This window comes from Micropterus salmoides, unplaced genomic scaffold (assembly GCF_014851395.1).
Source record: "Micropterus salmoides isolate LMB-PRFRI ecotype aquatic unplaced genomic scaffold, ASM1485139v1 Ms_hic_scaffold_2, whole genome shotgun sequence".
Taxonomy (NCBI): domain Eukaryota; kingdom Metazoa; phylum Chordata; class Actinopteri; order Centrarchiformes; family Centrarchidae; genus Micropterus; species Micropterus salmoides.
This window is the reverse complement of record NW_024041150.1, coordinates 36,390,631-36,400,288: the sequence shown is the minus strand read 5'-3', so window position 1 is coordinate 36,400,288 and position 9,658 is coordinate 36,390,631. Positions and strand designations below refer to the sequence as shown.

General features: G+C 41.0%; 1 protein-coding gene across 1 annotated transcript; it reads left to right on the top strand.

Moving 5' to 3' along the window:
• Positions 1–467: 467 nt before the first annotated feature.
• Positions 468–9,359, top strand: LOC119913233 (transmembrane protein 184C-like; the record flags this gene model as incomplete). Its single annotated transcript, XM_038732612.1, is given in 12 exon segments — positions 468–526; positions 1,975–2,148; positions 2,298–2,428; positions 3,560–3,596; positions 3,970–4,175; positions 4,263–4,337; positions 4,823–4,916; positions 5,365–5,477; positions 5,666–5,765; positions 6,037–6,114; positions 6,250–6,343; positions 8,992–9,359. Coding segments are annotated over 11 exon segments (1,296 nt in total). The 3' UTR covers positions 9,243–9,359.
• Positions 9,360–9,658: the final 299 nt, after the last annotated feature.

Genomic DNA, 9,658 nt, shown 5'->3' with positions numbered 1-9,658 from the left:
GAATATGTGAAGAAAGGCTTTGATACAGCATTTACAACACAGGAAAAGTAAAAAATAAAACTAAGAACAAACAAATAGGCTAAATAAATAAAAGGTAGGCCTAATTGTGGACGCAGTGTGGAGGGGATATTCGTCCTTAAATGAAAATAATTACATTTGCAGGGTGAACGCGCTGCTTGTGCCTGTTTTCTGTCCAACCACGTGACCGATGGTTGAGCTTCCACCCCGTGACGTGGGCGCGTAAACACTGGGAAACAGGAGGGCAGACCCGGGCAGCCGCTGCAGCCTGAGCCGTCGGTTGTGTGTCCAGCTTCCGCCGACAGAATAATGATCCTTTTGTGATCGATCAGAGTGGTGATCAGCCGGTGATCGGATCAAACGATAACAGCGTGTGTTGTGTGCGCGTGTGTGCGTGCGTGTGTGTGGTCGGGCCTCGGGCGGAGGAGAGATGCGTTGCCAGGTAACAGAAATGACAGGACCGAGGAGGAGGACAGGCCATCAATAATCGATATCTTCAGCTTAAACGGTCCAAACCTTTCAATATTTAATCTTAATCCATCTTTTGGTCAAGTATTTTATTTCTGCAACTGTTTTCACTGTGTAGCCGATTAACACGCCAATATTAGTTGTGTTTTTTTTTTTTAGCGAAACAATAAGCTTAAATAGCTCTACAATCTTGGTCTGTAATAACTACGTGGTATTTAATGGTGCGTTTAATGTGACCTACTTTTTATTTCATGCTAATTTGTGTAAAGAAATTAAATATTTTAACGTTATTTTAATTTTCAACGTCCATGACATTGCAATATTGCACTAAAAATGTAAATGCTCCGTATTTGTATAGCGCCTTTGTAGTCTTTCCGACCACTCAAAGCGCTTTTTACACTACATCTGCATTCACCATTCACACACATTCATTCACTGAGCCTAAGTGCTCAAACGGAAACTAACATTCACACACATTCATACACTGGCGGAACAGCCGCCAGGGGCAATTCAAGGGTTCAGTATCTAGCCAATAACGTTATAAGCTATATATATATATATATAAGCTTATAAAGTTAAAGGCTATTCCTGAGTAGCTGCAGCAGATCAGTGATTGGCTGTCTGAATTGTGTTCATGCTTGTATCTGCAAAATAGCAGCCTAATAGGCTTACTCTGTATGCTCATACAACATAACAGGCCGCGCGACAGACTATTCAATCCTATTCCTATAGGGCAGGCTATTGAAATATTATGGGAGCAGGAAGCAGCAGCCTACTATTACTGAAATCCCAGAGCAAAAGTGGTCCATTAACTTCAGTGTTAGCAACCTCTAAGGTGTTCTTGCTAGAAATATTCAACTTTAAAGGATATTAAACAAGGGAAAAACTTTAAAATGTGTAAAATTTTATACTATAGTCCTGAGGTCACTACTGTAAGGTAAGGTTACATCACAGTTCAGTTTTGGTGAATTTTGGCACACACACAATATATGCTGCAGCTGTATGTCTGTTGACCAATAACAAAGCTTATTTAACTTTGTCGACCTATGGAGATATTATTGTAGTCTATGTTTAGCCAGCTATAGTTGGTCAATATCACATTTGGGGTTTTAGTCTCTTTTTTTCTTTTTCTGAAATAATACATATTGTAAATATTGCAGTCTTTAAGCAAACCAAGTCTAACAAAATGTACTAAACCATAATGAACCGGATCAAATAAATCTAGACAACATGTTCCGGGTGTTTAATAGTTTTACCTTTCATATCTGTGTGCATCTTGTTTATCTGATTTATGTGTGTTCTATTGTCTTTGCACTTGTGAAAGCACTGTGTCTGTGTATAACAAACACGTTCTTTTTAGAGAAGTTAGAAAAACACTGGTAAAACTAGAAGGTAAAATGAGAGAATTGTAGTAAATTGGACATTTTATACTTAATATTATGACAGTGGACCTGTTTCACTTTAATAACCTGACTGTTTGTCTGACAGGTGTGGCCTGTGGTTTAGGATGTGCCTGTAGTCAACGCTGAGGGTGAAGTAGCCGTCATGCCGTGTTCGTGTGCAGAGTGGAGGAGGTGGATCCGCCCCCTCGTTCTGGTTCTCTACGCTCTTCTGCTGGTGGCTGTACTGCCACTCTGCATCTGGGAGCTGCAGAAAGACAAGGCACACCTCCTTCTTTATCACCTCTGCCCAGACCAACTGTCCCTTTGACCACAAGCAGATAGAACCTCACTACAGCGGTTACAGCACTCAAGAACTATACAGCTTAGGAAATATGTGCTGCCAAATGCTGTCTCTCTCTGTCTCTCCAGGTTGGGACTCACAGTAAAGCCTGGTTCATAGCCGGTGTGTTCGTCTTTCTGACCATCCCGATATCACTGTGGGGGATCCTGCAGCACATAGTGCACTTCACCCAGCCTGAGCTGCAGAGACCGATCATCAGGTGGACACACGCACGCCTTTAACCTTTTAAGTTACTTTAAAGCAGTGGTTTTCTGTCACATCCCCCTTCAGAAGCCACAAAAAGTTCATGCCTTCTCACCCCCAGCAAAAGTGGATTTAATTTTGAGCACTTTAGTTTGTTTATGTCACCACATGAATCATATTCATGCAACATTAGGTCCTTTCAACCTCCACGACCCCCCTGAAGTGGCTCTACGCCCCCCAGGGGAGCCTGCCCCCCAGTTTGAGAACCACTGCTTTTAAAGTGACTAACAACTCCTTATACCTAAACAACAAAACAGGTTAATTGTCTGCCTAATGTTGTGAATTTGTGGCAGTTTGGTTGGGTTTAGACAACAAAACTACTTGTTTTCTGTGTGTTTTGTACCAGATTGTAAACATCAGCAATATGACCAGAGTTGTAATGAATTTCACCTCTTTTAAAATTTTCCCCGCTTCTGGAAGAAAGAGTTGACAGCCTACTGTGCAAGTCGAGAGATGTTGTTCATTGACAAATTGACAAACATCATATGTGTAATTCAGGGCACAAATCAAAAACATGTGTTGTCAGTCCCAGTTGACGTACATATTTTTTCCATGGGGCAGAAGGGAGGCCTAACAATAAGAATAAATATGGGTCGTAATATGCTGCTTCCCTTTATTTTTTATTTGGGGTGAGGACAGGCTGAAAAGAACAGATCACTTCGATACAAACAGAGAAGAAGACCAAAAAAACAGCAAGTCTTGTCCACAGCTCCACCTCAGCTCCGGTTCAAACTGTTAAATGTAACAATTGAACATAATTTTATAGCTTTAAAGGCCATAAAAACTATTTTGCTTTTTATTATGAGCAATGAGCTCCCATGAAAACACAAGATTTTCTGCCAAAGTTGGAACAATTTTTTGTTCTTTTACATGAGAGATTTCTGTGTTTTGCTTTTCTCACTAGTTGGAAGTGGGCAGGGATCTGTGCAGCAAACAGGATGTAGCAACGTCTGATTCAAAGCCAGAGTTTTTAAGTGTTCATAAATATTACCAGGATGAAAAGATGTCACACACACACACACACCACACACACACCATAGTGGCTTCATGAAATCAGCCTCTCTTCTTCTCTGTCTTTCATCACCAGAATCCTATGGATGGTGCCAATCTACAGTTTGGACAGTGTGAGTCATAAGCACACACACACACACACACACACACACACACAGGATGTGATCTGTCCACTCTATTACATTATGTTGCCATGGCAACAGACCTTAATTGGAGACAATGGGTCACAAGACCAGAGGTCACGTTAAACACACCCGTCTGTAATGTAAAAATACTCCTCAGTAACATAACCAGGTTCTTTCTTTTATTTTGTTTCTTTACTTTTATTTTGTTAAAGTTATTCTTTCTTTCTTTCATCCTTTCTTGTTTTTGTTGTTTGGATGGCTTCACTTTTCAGGCCCGGAGGTTCCTGCTTGGTTTTAGCGTATAAAAAGTAATCTCTTTCTCTTTTTCTACTTCCTCTCTCTTCTCCTGCCTTCTGTTCAGTGGCTGGCTCTGCGGTATCCCAGTCTGGCCATCTACGTGGACACATGTAGGGAGTGCTATGAGGCCTACGTCATCTACAACTTCCTGGTGTTCCTGCTGAACTTCCTCAGTAACCAGTACCCCAGCCTGGTGCTCATGCTGGAGGTCCAGCAGCAGCAGCCACACCTGCCCCCGCTCTGCTGCTGCCCGCCGTGGCCCATGGGAGAGTAAGAGGGCAGATCACTGTATGATGGATGTGTGGGTAGATGGATGGATGCTGATGCTAAAGTTTTTCCTGTCTCTTTCTCCGTCAGGGTGCTGCTGTTCAGGTGTAAGCTGGGAGTCCTCCAATACACTGTGGTTAGACCTGTAACCACGGTGATAGCATTGTAAGTTTCCTACTGTAACCACAGGGTTAGCTAGTATTGTCGTCTTACTTGTGTATAAGGGCCCAAACCACTCTAGTTTTTTCTGTGTAAACACTATAGAGACTTACCTACAGTAATTATAGTAGTGAACTATTTGTAACATGTAACTGAATAACTGTGTAGGTGTATGCTAACAGTTGCTAACTGTAACCATGTAACCATATTACTACTGTTAATACTGTAAACCGCAGCAGCTACTTGCTCTGTTTTGAGGGTTAAAGTTCATGACTAGTTTGACTTATACATAAATACTCTATGAATAAACTAAATGCACCAAAAGAACAGCAAAATGACAAATATGTGTATGAAATGCGACATCAACAGCATAATCAAAATTGAACAAGACCCTTTTAAATACTATGTGTCATACTGCAAAACAATGGGGAAAAAATTGTTCAATCTGATAAGCTGAATGTTTCCTGTATTGTTTCCTCTTCTAACTGCAGGATCTGTCAGCTCTGTGGGGTTTATGATGAAGCCAACTTCAGCTTCAGAAACGCCTGGTCCTACCTGGTCATAATCAACAACATATCACAGCTGGTAAAGGCACATCACGTACACACACAGAAACAACAGGATTGTGCACTCACTAACTATCCTTGTCAGGACCCTTGTATTCATAATAAAGGACATTTAGACAGTGGGACAGCCTCTTACCTTAATTTAAACCCAATTTTACCCTTAAACTCAATCTTTTAACAGCCATTAGATACTGCTGTGTGCTGTTAGAAACCCCCTAGTTTACTCAGTACGTACTGATTCGGCTGAAGTGCAGCGTGCAGTATGCATGCTTTGACATACTACATGTATTTTCAGTTGCATTATGGGAATCCTGAGTACTTTAGCACTTACATTTCACAGTTTGGGACAGAGCTCAGGTGACATTTGTGTTCCTGATTGGCCTGTAGGGTTCTGTATCATACATAGGAGACAAAATACTGTATAATCTGCTGCCACCAGTGTTAAGTGTATGTTTCTCCCTCTCCAGTTTGCCATGTACTGTCTGGTGTTGCTGTACCGAGCTCTCAGAGAAGAGCTGACCCCCATCAGGCCTGTGGGCAAATTCCTCTGTGTCAAACTGGTGGTGTTCGTCTCCTTCTGGTAAGGAATGAAGGATTGTCTGCTTTGCATCATTGTAAATTTAATACACAAGATGCTCTGGGGAACAAGTGGTGGTCTTCGGACATTTTATATACTGTTTAACACTTAATTAACTAATTGATAATGTAAATAATTGTCAGTGTGCTGCCTTTGTGCTGGTACATTTATCTCCTCTTTTCTCTCTTCAGGCAGGCTGTTTTAATAGCGTTCCTGGTGAAGGTTGGTGTGATCTCCGACAAACACACCTGGGATTGGGATAGTGTCGAGGCCGTTGCTACTGGATTGCAGGTACAAAAACCAGTCATGTGACCTTTAAAATTGCCAGAGGAGTTAAATTTCTCCTATTTACAGCAGAGAACAGAAAATATCTGTTGATGGATTTATTTTTTTATTCCCATCAGAGTCTGTTGTCTCGTTCTGTTGTATTCAGACCTGTTTTAGTAAATACTTATGTTCCTGGCTCAATGAAATATGTGACATTTGGAAGAACCACTGATGTTTACAAATGAGTTTTTATTTAAACCAGATTCTTGATTAACTGATTGTTTAATTGATACAGGACTTCATCATCTGCATAGAGATGTTCCTGGCTGCCATCGCTCACCACTACACCTTCACCTACAAACCATACGTGCAGGTAAACATCTATCTATCTATCTATCTATCTATCTATCTATCTATCTATCTATCTATCTATCTATCTATCTATCTATCTATCTATCTATCTATCTATCTATCGATCGACTGATCTACTCTCTCTTTTCCCGTCCAGGAAGCAGAGGAGGGATCGTGTTTCGACAGCTTTCTGGCCATGTGGGATTTCTCTGACATAAGAGCTGATGTCACAGAGCAGGTCCGCCATGCTGGTAAGTGTCTCATTCAGATTATTGATTAGTGAGTCTGTTAAACTCAATAAAGGGAAATCTTTTCACACAGTTAGTTTGTTATTTAAAGAGATTTGAGTTAAACACCTTCTGCGCCTTTTGGGTGGGGTTACTTCCATGAGGTTTTATTTATTTAGTTTTCAATGAAATTACTTATTAATAAATAAAGTTTTCATTGCCTTATTGACAATGGACTCAAAACTCACTCAGAAATGAAGCACATGCCTGTTTTCTCTGTTGCTTGCATCAGCCACTATTCTGCTATAAATGTGAGGACACCGGGTCGGATTCAGCGCTGTGTGCGCTCCCGAGCCTCCTACAGCGACAACACGGCAGCTAACGACATGTAGTCTACTAACACCATAACACAATTGGCTCCCAGTGTAGCATGGCTAAATTAGTTATGAATTTTAATAAATTTATGAGAATTAATACCCAATTATGAATTTTAATAATTCATAACATCTAAAAAATATTCCTCGTTTCAGGGCACCACCGGAGTTGTTATAATCCTAGAGTCTCCACACCTCTAGGTAGCTTTTAATAATTGTACAATTATTACTAGTGATCAGTTAGTTAATAATCGCTAAATTATCTTAAATCAATCAGTCAGTCTCATATCTAAAGGGTTAATTCTCTTGGCAGGGACGTGGAAATAGGCAACACACACAGTTTCCTGATTACAGTGAATTTATTAATAACTAAAGTTAACTAAAGCGATATAAACGGGTGGTTAAATACAGGGAAATTCTCCGGGGTCCTCCGTGTCTGAAGAAACGCCGTCCTCCGTTTGGCAATTCGGCTGTTTTCAGGTTTACTTTGTTGCCGCTGGCGAGACCACGTGTCTTGATCTGACCTCGGTGAAGTTGGCTCGACGAACAAGCTTAAAATGGAACTTGGTCGTTCCTGAATTAGTCCAGTGTAACTTAATGGACTGATAACTTTAACAAAACAAATGCTGGCAGGACTCTTAGGGCATTGCCTGGAGAGGCACACCGGACGTGTGCCGAAGCGTCCAGAGAGCAGAGCGGAAGGCCAGGGCACGAGGGGAGGAGAAGAGCAAAGAGCGAACAAAGTTGCGTGTTGATCTTTTGTTGCCTGGGACGTGGTTCCCCAGAGGGCGTTTCAGGTTTCCCGAGGGACTGCCTTTCTAAACTTAATGTCTAAAAGAAAAGAAATCTATTTGCGCGTATTATAATCAAATATTTTCCACAATCAAACCTCAATGGTCAAACAGTTGTACCGTTCTAAGTTAAGCATTTGGTAACAGGAAACAATTGTCACATTATTGGTCAGGATATTTATACATTAATGGCATAGCACTTAGAGAAAGCAACTTTTCCACCCCCCCTTCCGTTGGGGTCTCTTCAGCAGTCTGTTGAAAGTTGATCTTTAACCCCCCTGCTCCTCTCTGGGAGAGGAAAAGAGGGATTTGGAGTAGCTCCAAATTTATTCAATATAAAATGCACAAATCCACACTGTCGTCCCACTAAACCAGCAAAACACAGATTCCACAAAAGGATACAAAACAACAATAAAGGTTTCTGTGCCGAAGCCCATCAGACCAAACATGTTTTGATGATGTTGAGTAAAAACACAGTGAAACACTTGTAAAGCTGGAGAAAGTCACGAGCAGTTGCTAACATTATCTGGTGCAAAGTTGTAACGTTATCGCTTTCCACATTACTTCACCAACTAATGCAACGCATAAAACTATCCTGTGTACCACTGGTATTATGTCAAATTGTTGATTTAGCCTGCAAGAAATTATGTAACGTTACAAAGCAAATGTGGAGCAATTTGTTTACTAACGTTAGCCTATAGTGATGCAGGCAGGGCAGCCAGCTCATGCTACAGTTGCTCGGACCTGCCGCTTTTTGCTTCCTAACGTTCAATTTAGATTTATTGTGGTTTTACCGATACTCGGGTACACAGCTTCTCCACCTCTCGCTCGCTGTAACTAACGTGACCCATATAATATACAACACTGCAACAAAACAGCGACAGCAACATAGAGGAAGAGCCATCTACCAACACTACAGTAAAGTTACTTACTGACTTGCGGTCTGACTGTACAACAATGTTGTTGTAATATTCAATCCAGCTCACTAACCGTTTCATTATCAACCAATACATTTAGCTGTGCTGACATTACTGAGCCACTGGGGAAAAATACACAAATAGTAAAGATAGTTACTGAAAGCAGCAGGCAAGCAAACGATGTAGCACGTCGGCTAAATGCAGTAAATGTAACGTGATCATGTAATGAGAATGGATTAGTTTAACATCAAGCTGATAAAAATATTACTGTAACGTTGCACTGGGAGTTTACCTGAGTTTCCAGCATGTTGTGTTAAGCTGTCTCCCGCTGTGTCGTTAGCTGCTGTAACACTTTCTTTTTTTCCTTTATTGACATTCAGTAGTCTTCATTTAACTAATTAATGTAAATTAACATAATAGAAGTAGTGTATATTTGGTTTTTTGTTTTACTTTATGAATGTGCATTTTATTTGAATATATTATATTGCTAATGAAATGGATGTCTGGTTTTGGTTGTGTCTGAATCAGGACACTGCTTAAAAACTATAATATCCATATGCAGCTGGTAAATATATCTGACCCCCCTTCAGGTCGGACGTTCCTGGGTCGTCCCAACAAGATGTACTTCGGTGCTGTAGCTCGACCTGAACACACCGAGCACACTGGACTCCTCACATCGACCTCCCAGGACCCCGTTGCTGTGGCAGCCACATCGATGCCCTCCTCCCCTTCTTCGAGTGGGCGGTACCAAGGCCTCGGCCACACCCCCGCCCCACACTCTATCTCCGCCCCTGCAGGCTTCACGTCCTCGTCCTGGGAGGACGACAGCGACAACTCATAGCTAGGGGTGGGAAGTTTAATCTTTCGGTGCATCCCTTAACCCCTAGTTTTAATGTGCTTCATGACAAATAAACTCTCAGATTCTGTACTAAAGTCAGAATAAAAATATAAACGTGGACTTGTTTCCGCATTTGTGAAAAAGAAGTGAATTTACAGATGGATTTTATCAAGACTAATCAAAGGAAATAAAGCAGACAAGAGAAGGAGTTTGCACTCTGCAAATGATGAAGCCATGTTCGTTGAGAAATGTATTTTTAAAATAATAACCCAGTTTTAAATGTTTGAAATCTGTATTTTGATGTTATTTTGATAAATGTGTCTCTCGCTGTCGAAAGGATATTTTTTGTTTCATCTGAAGAGGAAGCAGGTTGGTCTCTTGGTTTTATGTTAAGAGTGTTAAGTAAAATAGACTGTCTG